This window comes from Triturus cristatus, chromosome 3_1 (genome assembly GCF_964204655.1).
Source record: "Triturus cristatus chromosome 3_1, aTriCri1.1, whole genome shotgun sequence".
NCBI lineage: Eukaryota > Metazoa > Chordata > Amphibia > Caudata > Salamandridae > Triturus > Triturus cristatus.
In genome coordinates, this window is record NC_140583.1 from 683,804,963 (window position 1) to 683,830,075 (window position 25,113).

Below are 25,113 nucleotides of genomic sequence, written 5' to 3' on the forward strand. Positions count from 1 at the left end.
GGACGTAACACCCTGCAGACCCAATTACCGCAACCAATAATGATGAGTAATATTATTTTGAGTTTGAGCATGGCTATCTTTGGAAATTAGACCATTGACCTATGCAAACAAAAGAAAGGGTGGAATCCAGTATTCCAACCAACAACAAGGCAAGATGTTTGAACTTAACAACATACCTAAATAAAGAATAAATGGCACATATCCCATTTGTAAATATGTGGCTCTTGCAGCAGTTGATTCTGACCTTTGTGGTTTGAAATCCCCGCTGCTGATCAACTCTGTTAGGACCTCTTCATTTGTGATTTTACATCAGTGTTTTACGGTATGTTAATTTTTTTGTTTTGAATAATGGGTCTAGCATCAGTGTTTTGTATTGTGGATAGCAGAGATGTGTGTGGGTCTAATATGTAATAAAATAAGGATCTGGCACAAAATTACATTTTCTAAAATTAAGCACTCCAAAATTACGGGAAACAACCTTTACAACGCAGTCATTACAACGCAACATCCTTTACATCGCATGTCATTACAACGCAGCCATTACATCACATGTCACTACAACACATGTCACTACAACGCATGCCATTACAACGCATGTCACTACGACGCAGCCATTACGTCGTATGTCATTACAACGCATACCATTACAAAGCATAGTTTTAACCCTTACACTATTTAACACTTATCCTACTGTTGCACTCACTGGAGTGGGAATAGTAACTTTTACCCTTACATTATCCAACACTTACCTTAAATGCAATGTAATGGTATGCTTTGTAATGGTATGGGTTGTAATGGTATAATGCGACTTAATGGAATGTGTTGTAAATGTAGTTTCTAAAAATGCATTGTAAAGGATGTTGCGATGTAAAAACTGCATTGTAAAGGCATGCGTGGTATATGTTTGCGTTTTAACGTCATACATTCCAAAATTACAGCTCTCACCTCACTTGGAGGACTATTGTACATCTCCGTGCCCTTTGCAGTGCACTGTTTTAACCATGCTTTGTTTAATGTTTGCTCTAGTATTTGGATTCTGTGAAACCCCTGATGGATGAAACCGATTTCAGAAGAATGAATGCTCTTGCCAAAGACTTTGCCATTACCTTAGGACCAAAACTACAATGGTACTTGAAACTTAAGTCTTGGTGGGCAACAAACTATGTAAGTAACCCTATGAAAGCTTTCTTGCCTTTACATTTGTTCTCCTAGTGGTAAATAATCCTTTTTGTTTATTTTGTGCATGGTGCCAATATTGCATGAATGCTTAGTACTACAGAATACAGAAAATAGATGGTATCTCAGTGCACTGGTAGGAATAATGTCTTCATTTAATTTAGGAATATTTTCATTCTGTATAGTCTGGAGTTGGGGAGGCAGATCAGTTGCAATATGTTGTTTGGAAAGGGGCAGAGAGGTGGCAGATCTACTGCTACCTCCAGGGCTTTTTCTTTCTTAGAAATGTTTGAGTATGGTAGGATCCCTTGTTCTGTAAGAGCACTGTGCTTTTTTTATTGAAGGTTTAGTGATTTATGAATAAAACTTTGATGTCTACCTCTTGTACCACAAAGAGCTAGTGAAGGAAAGGCAAAATGGGGGACATGCTCTGTAAGCTGTTGCTCTCTGTAAAAGACGGACTGCAGTCATGGCAACAGGCACTCATGCAAATCTTTGCTATATCAATTCTTGAACAATCCAAATGGCTGAATTAGTGCAACAGTACAGAGTTGGTGGGTATACCAAGTATGACAACTTCTGTTATAACCAAAGGTCACCTATGGTTAGCTGTGGTTCCATAGTTAGTCTAAGATCAAGAACTACTGTACCAAGATAACAGACCTGAGGTGATGAAATCTGAGACTGAACTACCTTTCCCAGTCCTATTGAAAGGTAGTACTAAGGTTAAACTGTAGGTCCATCGCATTACCTTTTTACAGGTAGGTACTTGTTTTCTTAATCTGGGTTACATTTCATTGTATAGTTGTACATCCAGGTGTTAGTAATGAAATGCCCTTAGATGTTGAAGATGTTACATTTATTGGAATTTGCAATGTTTTCCTCATGGAGTACTTAATGTGGAAGTAGGTGAGAGTTAAGAAACAAAATGTGGTTGATGTGGATGAGGGATGTGAACTGTATTGGTGAGAGAATTGAACTGTGATTTGAATGGTGGCAAGGTAATACTGCTGGTAAGTCTGAAACAAGGGATATACACAAATCCTGTGCCCTTAAAAGTTTGGCTTGGTTGTAGACCAGTTTCACACAAATGACACAGCCAATGAAAAATCAAGAACAACAAAGAGACTGGTATCACCCTAGCCCACTTCTTTTTGAAAGTCATCTTGAGTGGAGATCCGGATTGATTCAGTTTTCTCTCTGTACTGAAGCCTGATCGGATAAGGTTTAACCACTGATCCTTTTCAATGAATTGTTGCAGTTGGTGTACAGCCATAATCCTCATGAGCTGATAATGTCAAATACTGTAAGGATGACAACCGTCCATTGTAGTTTTCAACACAGGTTTCAGTAACAACACATATTAGTTGTCACAAGACCTTTATATAGTGATGTCAGTGATGTGGTAGTCCTGGGGTTGTTTGCCAGCTTTTAAAAAACTCGATGATCATCACTATTGATTGATAGAGAGCGATTTGAGATCCCTTTAGGGCCCGCTTAGTTTGCTCTTATTTTATTTTGCTTGCACATTCAGGCTGCTTTGCCTTGCACACGGTACGCTTGGCATGTTTATTTTTGTACCACAACATTATTTTCGAGAAGCTCTGTACATGTTTTTGTTATTGTTTCAGACTGTCTGAACATCTAGTACAAAGTTAAACAACACTGTGCCCGGTCTTCTTGTAATCCGTTAGCAGATGTAGCTCGGCACTTAGACATAACATACATTCACATATCACATATTCACATATTTTGTGATTCCTTAGCATTCCTTAATTGCGACTCGCAAATTGCGAGTCGCAATTAAGGAATGGCTTCCCATTCATTTCTATGGGCCAAGAGGCACATAGGAATGAATGGGAAGACATTCGCAATTTGAGAGTACCCATTAGGTTCTCCCAAATTGAGAATGCAATTGCCAGGGTCTCAAAAGGACACTGTTGCACCTCTGAAATATGTGTGTGCGTACATGTGGCGCACATACATGCCCTAAGGGCTTTTATGTGCGCCAAATGGCACTTTGAAAAATGCAAAAATTAGCATTTTTTAAAGAAATCGCAAATTACCACCACTTGGGTGCTTCCTACATCGCATTTACGGAATCGCAATTTGCGATTCCTTAAATGCGGTTGCAAAATAGGGAATCACAAATGTTGCGATTCCCTATTTTGCGATGATGCATCCCCAAAGGCCTTTTCCTGTTCGCAGACGGGCCGATTCTGAGAATCGGCCCGTTTGCGAACGGGAATAGGGCTTGATACATATGCCCAAATTTTCTTAGCCGTCCCATCGAAATTGCAAAACAGTATAAAGTGAAGCATGCTTAATTTTCGAGAAGCTCTGCACATGTTTTTGTTATTGTTTCAGACTGTCTGAACATCTAGTACAAAGTTAAACAACACTGTGCCCGGTCTTCTTGTAATCAGTTAGCAGATGTAGCTCGACACTTAGACATAACATACATTCACATCTGCTGTTTTCAAGAAGACACCTCATAACATATACACGAGACACGCCATTTTTAAAACAGAGAGAAGACATTCTAGCAGAGCAACGGTCCAGACGAGAGAGAGATCCACTGCCTGAGATGTAGAACAACTACCTATGCATAGCAGGTATGGGGTTCACCACTAAACCCAGAGATTTATAATATAAAATTGTGTTTCCATAATTGGGGTAGGCTGAGGCAGATAAATAATTCACCATTGTAGGACTTCTTATTGTTTATAGTTTACTTTTAAAGTACCTCACTCTGTTGGATCCATATGTTTTCGAGTTGCAGCACAGATGTTTTATAATAGACCAGGATAGGTTTCAAGAAATTTTGTAAACTGTTCTTGTCTCTGTTTTGTTTATTATGGATAAGCATGAGTGAGTAAACGAAAGGTGACAATCTGTTTCTGCGGTTCCCTGGCCCGACTAGAGTGTTGTGTTCTCGCATGCTACTTACTTGTCACTCTGGGAATGTTAGTAGGACAGGTAACGTACTATGAGCTAGTCTGGATTGGGGCTCGTAGGTACTGATGTGGTATAGTGACTCAGTCTCTAAATACTGACGTTCTGCCGTCTCAGGCATAGTTCTGTTTACACAGAATCCCTGCAATAGTAGACATTATGGACTCATTGCTTTACAGGAAATGGAATTCCTATACAATTATAAGGAGTTCTTTCTGGTGGTCACTGGATCTCTGAAATGCATGTTGTATTATATACTTTTTGTTGGGTCAGCTTTCAGGAAAACAGGTGAGCTGTGAATATAAAAGTATATTTCTGCTTGTACAGTGATTGACGCTTGTGTCCCACTTTAAGGTTTTCACAAAGATTAAAAGAGGCAAAAACCAAGGTACTGTTTTTAGGGGGCTGTACTTGAAATGGTTTTGAACAACTTCAGAGATCCAATTAATAAAAGGTGATTTGAGAGTCATCAGTTTCAAGTTAATCTAATTGATTTTTGCAAGATTATGCAAATGATCCACAGTTTTAATTGCTCAATATGAGTAACAATCATAGGTCTCTAGCACCCTATTGTGTAATTAAAGAGCAGCTCTGATTATATATGCTTTGTTTGAAAAATTGGCTCACTAAGTTTAGAGTGCCTCATGTTAGAGTGCTCCTGCTACAACAAAGTTATCTCTGTAGAGTGATATGATCCAACTTGCAACTAGGTCTGCCATTTATAAGACACCTAAAAAAAAAACAGAAAAGCATGTTGATTTAATTACCTCTTAGTAAGTGGTAAATTGATAGCAGGACATATGGAACTTGAATGAAACTCTTCTAACCAAGCAATACAAGAACTGGTGACACGTGGGAAGCATACAGTCTGCTTAAAGGGGCGATATGATATTCAGATGACTCAAATAAGGAAGATAACAGCAAAAGGAACCATCAGTCCTAGAAACTTCCCTGATAGAAGGGTAGATTCAATGTATCAGAAAAAGCCTAAAACAAGAGAAGTTTGTGCTATATATGTAAATATAGATAGATAGACAGACAGACCTGGTATTCTGTTAGTATGTGACTGTCAGCAGGCATAACAGAAGCCTTTGGAGATTGCATCTCATCTTCAGGAGCAGATGACTTGACGTCTGAATTATGCTGAATCCTCCAAATGGGTCTCTCCTTTGGTAGGGGGTTGTTTTAAACAGCATACATAGTCATAACAGTGATTCATAATGGGTATGATACAGACCAGAATTATTAATCTAATACTCCAAAGGCCCATCATATGAAAGAATTGATCAATTAATCCTTTATTATTCTCTCCTTCGTCATAAAAGGTTCATAAACAAGATAAATAAGACTAAATATATTTAATTGGTACAATAAATGCAAGACATTTTGAATTAAAAGCATCCTATTGTACAACAGCTAAAATGAAATCTGATAAACATGGACTGTTCACTGAAGTAAGACACAATCCCTATAAGGATTTCCTGATTTTAAATGCACCCTGTATAAAGTTTATTACAGTCATACATACGACACCAGAGTCAAGGTTTTATAAGAATAGGAAAGCTGCTATACACTGGCTCCAATTTATGGCACGCTATACTGGTAGCAGATTTGGGGGTATATGTATCCAAGAATGGTCTTGCGATTCTCAAATAGCGATTTTTAGAGAATCGCTATTTGAGAATCGCACAACAAGGTGTAATTAAAAAATAGCAAATATTTTGTGATTCCTTAGCATTCCTTAATTGCGACTTCCAAATTGCGAGTCGCAATTAAGGAATGGCTTCCCATTCATTTCTATGGGCCAAGAGGCACATAGGAATGAATGGGAAGACATTCACAATTTGAGACTACCCATTAGGTTCTCCGAAATTGCGAATGCAATTGCAAGGGTCTCAAAAAGACACTGTTACACCTCAGAAATATGTGTGTGCGCACATGTGGCGCACATACATGCCCTAAGGGCTTTTATGTGCGCCAAATGGCACTTTGAAAAATGCAAAAATTTGCATTTTTTAAAGCAATCGCAAATTACCACCAACTTGGGTGCTTCCTGCATCGCATTTACGGAATCGCACTTTGCGATTCCTTAAATGCGGTTGCAAAATAGGGAATCACAAATGTTGCGATTCCCTATTTTGCAATGATGCATCCCAAAAGGCCTTTTCCTTTTCACAGACGGGCCGATTCTGAGAATCGGCCCGTTTGCGAACGGGAATAGGGCTTGATACATATGCCCAAAGTTTCCTAGCCGTCCCATCGAAATTGCAAAAAAGTATAAAGTGAAGCATGCTTAATTTAACTGATTATCACAAGAACAACATAAAAAGATCCGAAGAGCAGACCCCACTACGAGGGAGTGCAACTAAAAATTGCATCATGTTTATTCTAAAACGGGTCAAATGACACCTATGTTTGTAATTGCTTAAAGAAAGAAAATAAGATTCTGTCACTGCCGGGAGTGAAATGATGGCAATGGCCCCTCACCGAGCAGTTTTGACATTCTTGCAGAGTTCTTACAATCTTATTATGTTCAAGAAACAACTGCTTGAACGTTTCTTTTGTTGATCCATTCATGGAATCAGGGCTGGTGTAAAGCTCAGCAACACACAATGAGGAAAAAGACATTTAGATCCAGGAGAGTGATGGGATACGTGGCACTTTGTCTGATAGTAAGCAATCTGCAGTATAGTCCTAGTAACGCTAGCTCCAGGTTTGACCCAGATTGAAACCAATAACAGTTAACAGACATAATTTTATCATATCCTTCGTGAACAATGTCCCAATTTCATCATGGCAGTCCTAAGTAGAGCAGGCAGCTTTGCGAAACAGCCAAAAGTCTGCACAGAAAATTATCTTTCCAGATCCCGGTGTCTGAAAACCCTCACACACCAACATCATATGTTGCAACATCTACTTTTATAAACTGTGAGTAGTTCTCAAATTGGTTTCTGTTCTAGCTTAGATATAAACCACCCCTATTGACCTGGAGAATTGTTGCTGCCTCATCTTGTGTAGATGCTCCCAATTAAAAGTGGTATCCAGCTGCATCTTCAAATATATCAAAATCTGTGCGCACCTCCTGGTTTCCAGAAATATTAGGACAGCGCCTTTTGGTAGATTTGGGCCCACAGATGACGGTCTATAATCTTGACATATGTGTCTCTAGATAAAGCTGCTGCTTAAAAAACAGTGCAGGACTGCGTCATCTGCCTAAAGCAGCATCAGAATGACAGGTGAGACCTCTCGAAACCGTTTATGCATAATGTGAAAAAAAGTTTGCCAAAACTCACCCTGGATGAACACCTTTGGAATTATGGTGGACTGGGGCTAGCTGCTCTAATTACAGGTGTTAGAATGGGGACCCATAAGCAGGTGTTTCTTTTGTAGACATCCATTTGGGACGCCATCTGGCCTGGGGCTTTTCCATTGGGACTTGTCTTAAATACATAAACCACCTCTACTACTTCAATGGGGATTATGAGGTGAGTGGTCTTTGGCTCAGTGTTCCCACTGTCTCCAAACAAGGGGAGCAAGTTTACTGACCCAGAGAGTAAACATCACATCCAGCTTTCAGCAGTAATTCAAATGTCCACTTTTGTCATGGGACATGTTGACAACTTCCCCAGGAACCCCACTGCCAGCCATCATCAGGGAATTCCAGGCGTCTTTCCTTATATTTGTCCTTGCTTCCAGTAGATTTTTTTTTTTTAGGTCAAGCCCAGCGCAGCGCGCATGCGCTGCTCTATGGGAGGCTTCTTGTGAGCACTCCAAACTTCTCCGAAACTTCTCTGTGACTGTTTGGCAACTCCCACACATTCCATTGGCCTTTGCGTGTGGCTTTCAATAATAAAAGCACGCAAATGGCCAAAGGCGGGTGCATTTCCCACCTCTTTATGTGAAAGTTCAGAGCCCACGGCGTTTTGCTCTCTGGAGCGAGCAGCGGCGCGCAGTGTGGCAGCTGCATTTTTTTTTTTTTTTACTTCCTTGCAGAGCGCTCACAACACTCTCAGGATGCTATTCTTTGTTAGTCGTGTTGCGAGCAGCAGCACGCAGGGTGGCAGCTGCTTCCCTCGTTTGAGTTTGCTTTGTTTGGAGATATTTGTTGCGCGTGTGCGTGAACACGCAATGTTTGTCTCCTGTGTAGTTGTGTTCCTATGTGCATGCATGCATGTAGTTTGCTTTGTTTGGAGGTATTCGTTGCGTGTGTGCGAGAACACACAATGTTTGTCTCCTGTTTACTCATGTGTTTATTGTGCCTTATGCCTTTATCTACTATGCAAGTCTGCACAGTTCCGTGTTTTTGGCCGTTTGAATTGTTTCCCATCCCCTGTACCTTGCATGTTCGTGCGCCTCGCTGGTTCTTTCCCTTCCGTTTCCAGGCCAGTGTCTGTGGGGCCTGCGTTCGCCTCAGCCCCTCTCTTCACAGATGTAAGGTAGTTTGTGGTGGGGCCGAACCCTGACAGGAAGGTGAGGTGTAGGCTTCGGCCCGGCTGTTGGAGGACGACGAACGGGGCCCGCGGCTGTGGTAAAACTGACGCTTTGGGAAGGCGGTAAGGGAGGCTGTTCTAAAGTCTGTTTTATTTTATTTTTGAAGCTTTGTATCGCGTGAACCAGGCTGAAGTTGCAAAGTTCTGACTAAGTGCGGGTGCTCTGAATGAGCCCTGGTGTTTGCAGATCTCGCCGGTGCTCAGTCCGCGCATTGTACTGCGGCCGGCCCGGATCCTGGGTGTGGCGCAGTAATCGATGCGGATTTGAGATCTGTCTAGATTCCCTCTTTTTCCCCAACACTGGCTTGGAGGGAGGCCTTCAGTACCGACCGCAGAGCAGAGCACGAGCGGCTGCCATTTGCGGTGCTTTAGGGTTTTTTGTAGAGTTTTTTCTAAGAGAGAAATACATTTTACTTCAGTTTTGTGCTAAAATACAGCACCAAATGCCAGTTTTCTGTTAAGTATAATTACATGTTATTTTGTTGAAATTTTGCATAACTACGAAAAAGTAAAGTGCATGAATTTCGTCCCCTACCCCCCCAATCGTAACGTCCAAGGTGCCTACGCATGGTGTACCAGTGGCACAAAACTATCTTGCGAATGTATAAGCTGACTTCACTGACATCACCCCTCGTATCTTCTGTAAGTCTGAGTCACTGGTTTTAGCTTTGATGGAGGCACACTGCATTTGTCCTCCTGAGCCTGTGTGTTAACACAACGTAAGTTATCATCATTGTCATAATTAAAAGCTGGCATACTCTCTCCCATCGATGGGTTTCACAGATTTGCACCTGAGCATGTATGATTATATTTTCAAATGAAGGTATTCCATGATTATTCCTAATAACCAACATATTCAAAGTTTTCCTTAAAGTTGAAGTATTCTGATAACAAAAGCCACACAGACTCAACATCTGCACACACAGATGTTTAAAATGTTTTTTTATTCTAAATATTTTTAATAAGGACTGATTATTTCTGTCCATTTATATGAAGTATAACTCAAAAGAACCAGACTGTTATTCTTGTGATCCGTGGCTGGTGGAGGCTCAGACTTGGATTATTTGTAACATTTATTAAGGAAACCGCTTTATGATAGCCGCATAAAGAATGTTATAGCTCTGTTGACTTGCATAGAGGCACTTGTCTTTGTGCTTTAAAGTGCCTTTCAATGTGTCCATAAATGTTTACTAATGCAAGCATATATTTCTAAATCAGACTACTTGAACTAGTGTGTAGCAGTTGTATAGCTCTTCAATTTCTGGCTGCACAACACCCAGGAAAATGTGCTGCATGGCTAAACACTTATAAGGTCCCAAAGGCGAGACGTATTGGCTATGCCAATGCTTGTTTTTATTGTTTCCTGCATGCCTGGACTTCATCTGGTATGTGATGTCCCCCTTCAATTGCAGGCATAAGGTGGTTGTGTGCATGAGAACAGACTAAATGGAATCTTTTATGGGCATTTACCTTTTGGGAATGCACTGGAAGGGTTAGCAAGGAATTAAGGGTGCCAAAAGGGTCTCAAAAAGGTTCCGCATCCTTATGTAAGCACACCCAGCATGTCCCTACATTTAAATAAAATAAGTCAGACAGGAAACTAATTGGGTTAATATCACACCATCTCAACAATATGCCATTATTGTCAATTGACTCAAGTTCAGTTGCCTGTTTGCTGGGACTTTAGGATTATGCCCATCTGCAAGGCACATTGATAATGGCTTATGGTCACTTGTACATTATTTTGGTGTTACCTTAAAGGTAGACATGCAAGGCGAACATTCCTCGGATAAAAGCATTTCATCTTTAAAAGTTGGTGGCAGGGGCAAAACAAGGGGGCACGCCTCTGAGGCAAAAACCAAGCTGTATTCCATCAGCAAAGTGTTAAGTGTCTTGCATAGGGATCGTGAGTAACATGAGATTGGCCCACCCCACTTGTGTTTACAAATCCACAAGCTGTTTTTGAGCGAGTTTTTGCATAAATGCACATTAATATCAACCACCTAAATGATTAAAAAGCTAATTTCATGGTTAGCAATATCATTTTCAAGTTCTTTTTCTAGATGGGTGATAGTTGAGTCTGTGAGACCAAAATTAAAGACGTTATTCCAAAAAATAATTAGTAGAATGTTAAGCACCCCTAAAAATTGAATGTGCATTATCTAGTAATTATTAGAATCACATTTAAGCCATACAACTTTCCCTGGGCTGAGGACCGAATCAAACCGGGCTAAACCATGCTTTGTCCCAGCTCATCGCAGAAGGTGAAGCAGGAGTAACAAAAATGGAATAACCTTCAGTATAAAAAGGTTCAACATCCAAAGTTTCCTGGACGCAAATCAAATCTGACGTCTTAATATAACCTTTGAGTCCATCGTAGTGGGCTCTGCCAGCCATTAAAGGCACAGTCCAGCATTAAAAGGCCCGAACCAAAGGCAAGGGCCTTTAATATGTTAGAGCCCGCAATGGAAGGCTCTAAGGCTATTGGAACATTCGCCCCTAGAGGCCAGAATGTTCTGATTTGTAAAACAAAGGCCTCACGAGCTGGAGGGGGTTGAAATTCCCTCGGTCTGTTTGAGGTCTTTGTTCACAGCATGAGCTGTGAACAAACATTGGAATGTTGACGTTCCAGGCTTCTACCACCTATTAGAAACCCGAAGCACTCCATTGTCTTCAATAGAGTGCTCAACATTCCAATGTTCTAATGTAAGCCATTCCGGGCTATTTAGTTTAGAAGTTATACCTGCGTCATTCCATGAAACCAATTGGCTACAGTCACTCGGGTGATAGTTTAATCCTGGTGGCTGCATTTCAATAATGCCCTCGAGTTTTATTTCCTGTTTGCTGCTTGGGACTAAGCTTTTCTAAAAGGTCAGTTCCTACAGGCCAATTGTGCAGCAGTCAATCATTCACATCCATGCAATCAAGCAGAGCAAGAGAATTACTGGTGGGTATGTTGAAGATGGTATGGTCGGCAGGGTATGTTGAAGATGGTATGGTCGGCACTGTGTCTTCCTCTCCTTGTGACTGCTTGCTTTGGTCTACCGCAATCCACTGGGCGTTAAAATTAGCCCATTGCCACAGTCTTAATTTTACTATGACCATCATGTACAGAGTTAAGTTTATATAACATATTTCCAGCCACTGAAGCATCTCCCAAGTTTATCAACACACAGTTCCCCTCTCCTAACTTCTGACCATTTCCACCACAACATTCTTCTGACCATAATATTTCTAAACAACTGTTCACTGTGACCTATTCTCCTAGCCAGCCAATGGGTCACTTTCTATTTCAAATCATATCAGTCCTCCTTTTGGTTGGCGCAAAGAAGGTGCACGTTTTTAGATAAAATCACATATTGGGTAGTGACAGGCAGTAGTTAGAATACAACAGAGCGCTCTTTGCAAAGCCCAAGAGTTATTCAGAAACCAATTTGAACCTTGCTTCTTGAGCCTGCCCATTCCAATGAGTGACCCTTATTGTTGAATTGAAAAGGACCTTGCTGGACAGTAGCAACACCTTCCCTTACATTGCATCCTGCATCTATAAAAGACTCATTTGTGCAAATATATTGTGTGGGCAAAACAGTGAAGAAGTTGTTTATAAAATAAACTTGATTTTGATTGGCAGCAGTGGGGTCCTATAGATTACACAAAAATGATACCGCAGTATAGGAAGCTGGCTCCTTATGTAGTGGACCAAAACGAGGTACACTGCGTAAAGAGTCCAGGCTAAGCCCAGTTGGTTTACAGTGGCAAAAATGATAACCCAAATGCTCTCTTTTGTGGTAGTGCAGTCGGGCTGATCGTAGGGTCTTGCTAAGCATTTGTTGTACTCACCTAGGCAATAAATGAGAGACACACTCGAGAATAAATCCGAGACCAATTTAGAAAAATAAGTCTTATTTTTATATACATTTTTATACCAGGAACGTTATCAAGAAAGTCCTTATTTAAATATTGAATTTTGCATGCAAGTAAAACAGTTACTTAAATGCGCCTTTACGCACAATGCTTTCCTATGGGAGAAAAGACAGTGATAGCATACAGGTATTTACGGTCGGCTTCTGGGGTCTCTTTTGAGTCTTCAGGTCATAGGAGGGCCAAGGTCCAAAGTACTACCAGCAGTTACTCGTTAATTGCCATGGGGCATCCGGTTGCAGAGGTCAGGTTGGTAGCTCTGCCTGCTATGTTAGTAGGGAGTAGGGGGGCCAGCAAGAAACAGGCTGCAGGGGGAGACTTGGGGACAAGTCCAGAAGCTCTCAATAGGGGGGCTCAGGTCTCAATGTTCCAGGGGACAAGAGGGCATAGCCGGTTTGTCGGTACCCGGACCGGGCGCTCGGGGGCAGAATGATGAGGTCCACTGGGCTCTATGCGACCTGTAGCATTGTAGTTGTTGGCCTTGCTGGTTGAGGGTGCATAAATCAGGACTGCCTGGCCGCTCTGAAAGTGGTTCTCTGCGGTGCCGACGTCCTTGCTGCTTGGTCTTGGTGCAGTGGAAGTCTAGATTAGACTCTCATGGGCGGTGCTCCAGGTATTGGTCCTTTGCAGCTCTGGTTTGTCCTAGTATCCTCTCATTTGATGGAGGGGCAGTCTCTGCTTCAGGAGCATAAAGTCCTCTTCCTGGGCAGCTGCTGCATCAGGCTTGCCAGAGATCGGCAACTCGATCAACCGGACTTCGCGTTTCCATGCCTGCGAATTGCAAGGGAGCAACTCCTCTACTCCATGGGAGATTTGCTGGCAATTTGCGAAGGGCTGGCAGTCTCCCAGGGTTCTTGAAAGCTGGTCGGCTGCAGGGCGAGTTGCTGGTCACGATTGTCAAGACTTAGTGCAGGCAGGGTTTGGTGCACAGCAGTTTTCAGTTTATTTTTTCTCGCTGCTCTTCTTTGTCCTCTCTTCTTGATCTGTCGAATCTAAGTTCCCGGTGTCAGGGAGGCCACCTAAATACCCAATTTCGGGGCGTTCTAGGGAGTACCAGGTAGTTCCCAATGGGCTACGTACCTTTAGGGTGTCTACACCCTCTATATGACCACTTCCTGTGGGCAGTGGGCATAAACCTAATCCAGAGAACCTAATTCTGCCAAAACTAAGATGGTGAAATTCTAAAAGTTGTGTCAACTTCACTTAGCCCCCCTTAAGGGTGGTACTAGAATGAGAGGGGTTCATGCCTTCTGGCTGGCTAATTGTCTCACCTGTTCCAGTACCAAATGGGCCCAGGGCAGAGGGTGGCATTTTCCCTGTCTGGGGAAGCTTTGGGTAACATATCATAGGTGGTAGAGGCTTTTGTTGCCTCCTGCCTTGATATACTGATCACTTAGCCATCATGCTTGGAGGTTGTGACAACACCTCCAGCTGGAGCAAGCATTGTTTCTGCTCTCAGAGAGCGCAGGCTCTCGCCTGCAGGGGGTCAGAAACCTGTCTGTGGTGGCAGGCTGGTCTACACCAGTTGGCCATCACACTAGTTGTCGGTAGGTTTTCAGGGAGCACCTCTAAGGTTCCCACTCGGTGTACATATTAATAAGGACATCACTGGACGCAGTGTGCATTTGTTAATGTGAGATGTTTGTTACCAAACATCTCTAGTTTCAGTGAAGCCTTCATGTATCTGAAGAACTCGTAAACACCAGTGTACAGCATATGTTCTTAAAAACGCTTCCCTGTTCACTTGTAATAACCAGGAATCGACTTAGATATCACAAGGGGGTATCTGCTCCTGCAGATATGTCCACACATATTATAGTGAACCCTGCCTTAGGACTGTAAGGCATGCTGTAGGGGTAACTTACCTATATTGCATGCAATGTTTGTAGTGCCATGTCGTGTCTTTACTTTTTTCTGCACCATGGCAGGCAACCTGCAATGGTAATTTGCATGTTGGTGCTGAGGGTCCCTTAGGGTGGCACAAAACATGCTGCAGCCCTTAAGGATCCTCTGAAGCCTCCTTGCACTAGGTACCAGGGGTACCATTTACTATAGACTTGCATGGTGTGCTAAAGCTATGGCCGATTGGGGAAACAATTGTACAGTTTTTAGGGAAATAGATCTGCTACTGAGGACCTGGACAGCAGGAACCAAGTGCACTTCTATCAAAATTGCATCAGATACCAGGCACAAAGTGGGGGTGACCATGTCAAAAAGCAGCACTTTACTACACAACCAAAATCGTAATCATGAAAAATTGTAGGCTCTAACAAAACCCAATAATTTTTTTCCAAACAATGCAAAAAGACAAAATAGAAAATGGTACAAAGGCTTCAAAAGAAAAGAGGTATAGGAGACTCGCAACAAGCCAAAGAGATGGGCATGAACATGAAGAAATAGGCAGCTGTCGAAGAAGTGAAAGCGGAGGAGAAAAGTGATAAAAGTATGATGTAAGTGCAGCGGGAGAAACCTAAAAGAGAAACAATGGTGGGGAGTAATGTTAACAAGCATTTGCAATGCAATAGGTCTCGCATTTGCGAGATTTTTAGCTATTGGCATTGTAAATGACAATGCTTTTTATTTATGTGTTGGTTTTTAAAACAGATAAATAAAAGGCATTGTCCTTGACAATGCCAATAGCTGAAAATCTCGCAAATGCGAGACCTATTGCATTGCAAATGCTTGTTTTTAATGCTGGGATCACTTTGTTACTTCCAGTTCATATGCAGCAGTGATCTATTTACCGGCTTCAAGGAGCTGCACGCAAACTGTATATCATGAGGTTAGATCCTTATAGTGATTTTTCTCTCAATTGTTATTCTAAGATTGCAAAGAAGGGTTCCTTGGGAAGTAATAGTCTTGTTCGTACCGGCAACCCCAATCACTGCGTTAGGTTTTATATCCGGAGTTATGTTTCTCTAGACATTCGCTCTTAAGAAATAAGGTCTACAAGTATGGATGTTGTGTGATTCTTACAACATGTACCCTTCATTCTTGTATGTAACGTTTCCTGTACATTGATTTACACACTTGTATGATTTGTTTGGTCTCTGTGTGATATAAAGCGCTCTGACACCATGCACTGGGGTCAGTAGTGCTATAAACGTTTTAAATCTAAATAAATGAGTATGTGTCATTTAAATCAATAGTTGTGTATCTACTCATACGGACACATCCATGTTGCATCCTCGCAGTGCGTGCACATCTCTTTCACAGGGAGTTGAACACAGTTAAGAACCTGCCTTCTTAGCTTCTCTTAAGCACACGTGAAGTGCATGTGTGATCACATGCTGTGCGCCTTGGTTTCCTTCCATTGTATTGGCATTCAAGTGTTGGGCTCCAGATGGCTCCCAGTCTGGATGACACTTAAAGAGGAGGGCTGATGGCCCTTAAATTCAGGACTTTGTTTTGGACCCAGTTGGAATCTCAACTCAGAGAGCCCCCGTCGCCGCCTGCACCGACCGGAATAAATTGAGGGGAGGCCAGAGTTTGCCCTATGAGTGAGAGAAGAGACACGGCTGCCCCTACAAACGCAATGAAATATTTCCCCGAAAATGTGGATTTCGCAGCCGGTCTGTCCTCCGAGCCGCTTACTGGAACTGCCTAGCCGGCCCTCAAGGGGCTGAAACGGAACATCTTACAGCGACAGGCTGTGGCGGATCAGATAAGGGCAGACTCCGCGCGTCGTTTCTAGTGCCGGAAAGATCAATCACAGCTGGATTTCGATAAAAAAAACAAGCTCAGATTAGGAACATTCTGTTATCAGAACAGAAAAAAACCATTTAAACAGATTCTCTCCCCTTTCACAAAGCAGCCATTTATGCCGGAGAAATCGTGCTGCAGGCAGCGCGAGCACTTCACAGAAGAAGGTAGAACAGCAGGCTAATGTGCCTGCTGCGTTGGTATGCGTGTAACTGTAAGGTTGTGGCGGTGGGGGAGGAGGGGTCGCTGCTTAATAAGCGGTATATCGAAGAAAGGCTCTATTGATATGTAATTCTTGTGCGTCTGAACAGTAGAGAATTGCTCATGGGCCTCGGTACCACTCTACGTGCTGCACCATTGATAGCGACACCCCTATGGATTGACAGCAAACAATCAGATTATTGGTGTATTCTTTTCACTCTGCTGTGAAGCCTTTAAACGGGAAGCGACTCAAATATTTTTGTATATATATTTTGGTCTCAGAATGAAGAATTTCGGGCTTTGTTTGTTGAATGTACTTTCCGCGGTTAGACAAGCCCGGCGGAGCGTGGTGCGCGCGCTTGGCGGGGGAGCGCATTCCAGGCGGGGGAGCGGACCCTTTGAAGTGCGCTGCCAAACGGATTGCATGGCGGCACAATGCGCGCGATTGTGCGCGTGCTAGCCATGCAATCCGCTTTTTGGGAGCACTTTTAAAACCCCCTTACCATAGTCTCGCTTTGCGATCGCTTACGCAATAGCAAGGCGAGACCTAAAAATGTGAGCATGAAGGGCAGAGCAATGGGAAATGAGGGTCCTGTAAAAGCAGCAAAGACTGAAAACCCACTGTAAGTGGTACAATTGAGATTCAATTTTTACCTGATGTTACATAGTTAACTTTTTTTGTGGGCGTCATTGAATGTTTCAGAAAGATCCCCCCCTGCTTTGACCACGTCACCTTTTTGTCGCATTAACCACCCCAGATGTGTTGTAATTTCGTCACCTCCACAATCTAGAATTAGATTTGGACGATGTGTTTTTTCTCCGACTTATTATTGGTAAGCAAACCTTACGTTAATGCACCCCTGCGTGGTCCCACAACTGCTCTGTCCTGCCTTTGATTATAGATTCCTGGTCTATCTACTTTGGTTCACCATCTATTTATAGTAAACGTTTGGGGTAGTGAAGTAAGAGGCCAGTCGTTTTAGTGGGGTGTTTGGAGAAGAGATAGGATCGGTTTTAAGTACATCGTAACTGTGTTGTTTTATGCCCTTTGGTACTGTCCTGGACTTTGGAAATGAGTCACATTCTCAGGAAAGGTGTGCTACTTCTTTGTAAATAATTACCAGCTCAAACCATTGGCTCTGATCCGTCGTCGGCGTCTTGAGAGACTATTACAATGCACAGGTAGCAGTCCTTGCGTCGGTGGCATTACGTGTCTTCATACGAACACTGTGCTTACATTGTGACATTCACCTTTCAACAGCAAGAATGAGGCTAGATTACAAGTCACGGTTTCGGACATTGACCTATGGATTTTTTGCTTTCACATTTGAGAGAGCGTGGGAGGCTTCATCGATCCTGCCGGCACTGGACTCATCGACGCCGCATTCTTTGGAGTTAGATTTGTACTTGGTACCCAATTGAGCAATCTAATGGCTAACGCTTTGTTCCTCTCACCTTTGGCTGGGAAGAAAGAGCAGTAAACACCTGGCACTGCCAGCTGGCAGCCTCGCCTGTCATAGTAATACCCCTGGCCCTGCTCACCCCAGAGCGCTACACACAGCTGGCATGGGCCACTGTTTACTTTTTAGTTGGCTCCAGTGCTTGCATATACTGTTCCTATCTCACGTTCAGCATTACGCAGCTTCCACGCTTGGCTTATTAGTACATTCCTTAGCCTCGTTTCCTGTTGCCGATTTGCTGGTATCTGCCTATTGTGTCGTAAATACCGGACCATTTTGAACGCATCTGTCCATCTGAAGATAGTAGCAATGTCCAAAAGCCCCGTTTTAAACTTTGTTTCTGCAGTCATTTGCTATGACTGATTGAAAGTGATACACGTCTTCTTCCGTGAGCATTGACCACTTCTTGATAGCACTTCAGACACAGCATACTTAGTGATTGAAAGCATTCGTTTTCGAAATACCATTAATTCATTGTTTCTAAAATTACTAATCTTTCCTTATTTATTTAGATGAGCCCCTGGCCATTAATCGAAAGGTAAAAGCAAGTAATCTGATTTGGTTTTTTGTCTCCTTAGGTAAGTGACTGGTGGGAAGAGTACATCTACCTCAGAGGACGCGGGCCAATTATGGTTAACAGTAATTACTTTGCAATGGTAAGTACATTTCATTTTCTTTCCTTAGCAGTACCTTGAAAACTGTTGACTTTATTGCTGCATAGTTTGAAAGCAGACTCCGTGTTAATATTTCATCATTTGGAGTTCCTCCTCTTGTCTACTGTGATCATACATTCCAGCCTGCAAATACACACACACACTACCATTGTTCTTTGATTTGATATCTGGGACTTCATGAGGAACCAGGTTCAAGCAGTACACAAACTTCCTTACAAAACAGTTTTCCAAAATGGATAGTCCAGTCTTTTTAAATTATCACATGCAAGAGAAGCATTAATACATTGATCACTTAGGGTGTGGCTAGCCAGCCAGCAAGTAGGACCACCTCTGGGTGAATCTCCGCACCGACAAGGTCCATTAAGTCAATTTTGGGTACTAATCCTAGTCCTCCAAAGGACACTACTACTTACCTTGTGACCAGAGGTGAGGGCAAGATAAATGAACCCTTTTGCTACCCATTAAAGACTGTGGCTATCTTTCCCGATCCCCATTCTCAACAAGGCTTGAATGCTTTGCTCGGTATGCCATCTGCTCAAACACATCCTTATCACATCACAGGCAGTGTCTACCTCCGTGCTAGACGTCCACATTATTGCAGCCCCGAGATTCCTTCTACAGAGCCCCATGGATCACCGGCCTCCGGTGTTTCCACAGTAGATCTGCACAGCAGCCTCTGAGAAACGGTGAGTGAGATGCACATATGACTGCACTGCAATATCAGGGCCAACCTGCTTGATGCTTGTATCAGGAGCTTGGCTGCCCACTGCTCATGGCAAGTAAACCAACACAGCTTCTTGCCAGGAGGATCTGGCATCAAGGCCTCACTGCTCACCATCTTTTTGGAAGCTCAGTCGATTTCAGATCACATAATTTAGTCATGCAATGCTGGGTTCACATAAGGCTGCAGCCATCTATTGGATGTAGCACTATTAAAACATCAGGGAGAAAGCACAGGTTAGAAAAAAGAAAACTAAGGATAATGTTAAATAGTAGCAAAGGAAAGCAAACGCAAATTAACATAGTCTGAAGCTAAAATAATTTTAGCTGAAGTTAAGCTGAATTTTTAACTTAAAGTAAACGGGAGGTACAAGCAAATCATATGCACGTACAAGTTAGCAAGTGCAAGCACCAGGCATCAGACCTGAAGCACCAGGTACAATCATCAAGTAATTTGCAAGTACCAAGTACTTGGTATTAAACACTAACCTACATGAAAAAATACTAAATAACAAGTACTAAGAAAGACCATGCAGTGATTAACACCAACCCTTAAGAAGAGATCAAGATCTGAGCATATATTAGACCACATACCACCACGTACACTAAATGGAAGAAACATGGCTAATAAGGATATAACCAACACAGTAAAATTAATCCGCAAAAAGTGACCCTTTCTCGCCTATGAAACAAACTTATGAGTGATGGATAACAGAAGTAATTGACTCCCATTTCTAACGGTAACCTCACGAAAACTACAGAGTTTAGAAGGGAGGCTAAACAGCATGGAGAATAAAATAAATGAAGAATTCTGAGTTAAGAGACTCATATGCTTTACGTCTAGAATAAAAGAATTGGAATTTGAAGTTTGCTAACTCCACCATGTAAGATATGTACAACTAGAGCATGATGAATAACCTCTAACTGCATGGTCATTCAGAAGGGGAAGAGAAGAGTGACTAATATCAAAGACCTAGCCAACAAACAAACTCAATCTCAGTAATGACCCAAAGGCGCTTAGACTTCACCTGACTGTCAGTTTCTGAGAAACACCATATTCATTATTCAGATTGTTACAACCAATCCTTAAAGAGAACCCATTGGCTCTCGCAGTTCATCGTTCACACCTCTCAGTAATCACTAAGATGTTTATTAAATGCAACTCCTCATAGTACAAGGGATACACAATCCCATTTAGAGACAGAAAATCCTTGTACACCTACATAAACTGAGCTTGAACCTAGTCTGTATTCAAGAAACCATTTTAAATGAAGCAGAAACCCTAAAGCTGCAAAAGAATTGGGTGGTAGAAATTGGCTTCTCACAAGCCAGAAAAGAAAAAGACCACGGCTGCAATTCTTATTCATAAAAACATGAACATTACAGTCAGCTACCAACTCTGATAAAAAAGGCAGCTGGTTTAGACCCAAAATTAACAGTGGCTACTTTACATTTACACCTTCATTATTATCTATGCTCCAGGTCCAATGTTGCCCAATTCTGTAAGGAGATTAAGCAAGTCAAGAGAGAAAGCCCCCCCCCCAAGAAACTTGATCCTCTGAAGAGACTGCAGGACCTATATTGACTTTAATCTTCTGGAAAATATTACCATAACAAATTCCCAAAGGCGTTCCAGAAAATATTCAAGGAAATATTCAAGGAAGAAAACTTAGCAGGTGTATGGTGCTTTGCCAACCCTATCACACAGATTTACATTCTGTTTAAACCCTCGTAATTCATGTCTGAGAACCGACTAGATCTTCCATTTAGACCACTTCTCAGCACCATAACAAGAGCAATTATTGGCTCAATGTTGCTGTCCGACCGTACTCCAGTCGCATTCACGTTTGAGAGCACAAGAGTTGGCTACAAGTCCCCGTAGATCAGTAGTTCTTGTGGTCCTGAGACCCCTTGGGGTGTGCATAGCCTTCTCAGGGGTTCCTCAACTGCTTGGAAAATTAAATAATGTAATTATTAAATACTAAAATATTAAATAATACATAATTAATATTAACAGATTAAGAAAATGGATGTAAATAAAGAAGCAAAATGTTAAATTGTAGGCTAAAAATGAGTATCCCCAAATTGATTTGTAAGAGCAGTGCAAATCCATCAAACCAGACATAGAATGGATAATGAGCAGCCGCAATTGAATTTAAAAAGGCTTCAACCTTCCCATTAGAGTTAAAATTGTATATGTGTTTGTGAATTAAATAAAAAATGTCATCATTTGTGTATTTGTTTGATAAATACTTTTTCTGTATTTTTGTGTATGTTTTTGCAGTTCAGATGACTAAAAATGCTTGGAATGGGGTCCCCCGCTTCTAGTAGTAACTGGGTGGGGGGGGTCCCTGGATTTCAATAATGATTTAGCAGGTGTCCCTGGGTTCTAGTAGAGATTACGTGGTGGTCCACAGAAGTCAAAAGTTTAAGACCCTCTGCCCTGGATAGCTTAACCCTGACAGCCATTTCAAATAGTTCACCACGAACTTCTTCACTAACGACTCCAAAACAATCCCCAAAGAAGTTGTCTGGGATGCCTAAAGCACAACCGCACAAGGTGAGGTTACAGCGCTATGAGCTAGAAAGAAGTGTTAAAAGAATCCCCAAAAATACTAAAGAAGGTAAAAAAATTGGAAACATATTTCTCAAAGAAAACTGGTGATCCATCCACAATTACCACCTAAAACCGAAAACGTAACTTAATTTAACACAATGCGGATCTCATTTTTCTTCGCATCAAATTCAAATATAATACTGCTGGAAACAGAAGTGGTAACTTTCTTGACGATTACATTAAAGATAGAAAATAGAAGTAAGAAATAATTGTGATTAAAAAAAATAAACAATGGTTACTTAAATCTAAATACTCTGAAATATCTAATATCTTTAAAGACTTCTAGTAAGCACTTTACATGTATGATAAACAGCACTCTAAGGAAGACCTTAAATTATTTTCCTCACTCCAGAAAATATTACAACCAAATAGAAATTACTTAACTTATCAACTCTGGAAGCTATAAGCACCAAGGAGGAAGTATTAAACAACATGCAAAGCCTCAAAGCCTCAAGTAATGGAAAGCTCCTGGCCCGGATGGTCGAATTCTGGCAACCAGACCCAGAGATACTAACTCAAAGACTCCTATCACTATTCAACCAGTGCAAATATACTGGTGCTCCCTTTGGCACTGTTTCATAAGCCACAATCATCCCCATCAACAAGGAGAAACACTCACAAGAAGCAAAGAAGTGTTGTCCCATCTCGTTGATTAATACAGACTGCAAAATCTTAGCCAAAATTGTACCCCATTTATCTAATCTGTGGTCCAATCCGATCAATCTGGGTTTGTGAAGGAGGGACCTTCTGCATCCAGTACTTAATTGCTCTCCAGTGTGGCATCCTAAGTTAAATCAGATGTTTACCACAGCTGGTGGGCCAGATAAGGGTGCACCCCTTCACAACCTCTGTATTTTAGCAATTGAGCTGCTTTTTGAAAGAATCCGGAATAGTAGATTTATAGAAGGCATTAAAATTAAGTCTAACAAGTACAAACTTTAGGCGTATGTCGACCAGTACCATTCCTTAACAATCCAGAATGTTCGATTCAGAAACTCTTGAATGGACTGGAGCTATATGAATCTATCTAGAGAAGTAAAGCGGAGCAAGATAAAGCTAAAATTCTTCCCTTAGTAATGTCAAGTTTGTCAATTGCAATTTCAAATGTGCCCTTCTCAAGTAACCTAACAAGAAATCATATTATCAAATTGATGCTTAATCCAATTTAAATCAAAGGAAAGTATGAGAAGAAATCGAACTGAAAACGTCCATATGGTTCCTTTTAAACCTCTCTCTGATGGACCCGACTAGACACTATTTAAATGATTCTCACTTGATGACTTTGTACACCCAACCTTGTTCCCCCCTAACTTCTCATCTCAACCTTAAATAAATGAGGTTCACAGTATGCCTAAAGGTTTTTCCTGGTAAGGGGGAAAATCACAATTGTTTTGCTAAATAAACTCACTTTGCCAAAACACCTTGGAAGCACTAATTTTCCCAACGTCAATATATAACAAGAAGCGATATGAGTGGCAAAAGCACATCTGTGGTCATTGTGTCTCCAGTGATCCAACACCCTCTTTCTGGGTTAAGCTCGAGACCTCACTCACATAGCAATTTGCCTTCATATGTTTCCCTCAACTATCAAGAGAAGAAACAATTCATCCTTTGATGTTCCTGTGTCGACTAAGAAAAAAGGTATCAAATTTAGGAAACAATGCAAGCTTACCATCACTGAATGGGAAAACAATTCCTAAAGGTTCAACATCGACTTACAAACTACCAATCCCTGACCATTTTCGAGATCTGGGATGGTACAAGGTAGAACTTCTCTCAGACAGTCATAGTCACAAGAGTCCTTAATCCCTTTCCAAACCCTACAGCTACGTTATAACCTAGCGAACAAATAAGCAAAAAACTCAGAAGACCATGCAGCCTATCTTTGAAGTTATATCCTTGACAAGGTTCAAGGAAAGATCTGCTTGCAAATAACTCCCAGTCATCCAACCTCTACCATCAGCCTCAGCTACCAACAAAGGTATCATAATCCATTCTATCGGCTCTGCTTCTGTATTTCGTAAGAACCATAGGCTACTTCACTCGACATTCTGCTCTCAGAATCTGCATCTGTCACACAGACTACATCCTGCACTGAATACTATGCCACCTCGCCCCAACAAACTAATGCTGCCCCTTCGCACACACAATTAAGAGAGCTGTGGTCTCTGTTAATTGACTTTTTAGGTAAATAATCTACAATCAGTTTAGCAAAATGCACTCTGAACAATTATGTTTCTTTTAATTTTCTTTATCTATTACAGATTGCCACTTATGTGTTGATTTTATTTATTTGCTTGATTGATAAGAAATGCCATAAAGATATTTAACAAAAAAAATACATCTTACGCTTGGTGTTGGAGTGAGATGCTTTATTATAGCTGGTTAACATTATCGGAAACTAAAACCAGAGCAGATAATTATCTCCTAGTTTTAACTGAGTGTGTCAAAAATATCATCTTGGCTGTATTTCTGTTACTTGGCATTTTCTGGCCTATTACTTCCATATTCCCTGTTGCACAAATATGGGCCTTATTGACAGTACTGAAAAAGAAGCAGAAAAGAAAGCAAAAAGCTTGGGTGTTTCATAGGTATATTGCTTTCAAAAGCAGGAGCACTTGGCAGATTATTTGAAATCCCATGATCCTTCAGAGGCAAGCAATGGTTAGTTGTAAAATGTAAAGCTGCTCAGTAAAATATGAGAATGGTTGATATCGTAGCCCATATGTAGTACAACCCACAATATTTTCCTCAACTGTAAACTCTGATAATCAAACCAAACCCAAAATTGAATGGCAGTCAAAGTTGTATGAAAGTGCATGAACCAAGTGTTTCTGGAAGCCCCTGCGATAATAGGTTTAGAAAATGAACCACACTTAGGGTCATTTTATAACTGTATTTCAATTACTTAGGCTAAGTTTCTTTTCTGTACTGAGAGGGAGGGTGCAGAAGTAGTAGAGATCAGAGAAAAGTCATCTGGGATTGCTGAAATGCTGCCCAAGTTTTCACAGGTCACAATAGCACTCCACAAGCACACAGATGTATCCCAGGTGAGCTCATCAGCTCGTAGGCTCAAGTGCACCTTTTAAACACAAGGGGGGAGGGAGCACACTGACTCTCATTCCAGCACAATTCACCCCATTGCATTCTGGTAAATGCAGTATGCTTACTTCAAAGTTCCTTTAGTTTTTCACAAA

General features: G+C 41.5%; 1 protein-coding gene across 4 annotated transcripts in view; it reads left to right on the forward strand.

Moving 5' to 3' along the window:
• Window positions 1–25,113, forward strand: part of CPT1A (carnitine palmitoyltransferase 1A) — a 386,602-nt gene that overhangs the window by 152,960 nt on the left and 208,529 nt on the right. For all 4 annotated transcript variants that reach the window (XM_085644765.1, XM_085644763.1, XM_085644764.1 and 1 more), the window contains exons 6-7: window positions 1,027–1,164; window positions 18,484–18,561. In XM_085644765.1, coding sequence (XP_085500891.1) covers window positions 1,027–1,164; window positions 18,484–18,561 — 216 coding nt within the window. The remainder of the gene's footprint in view (window positions 1–1,026; window positions 1,165–18,483; window positions 18,562–25,113) is intronic.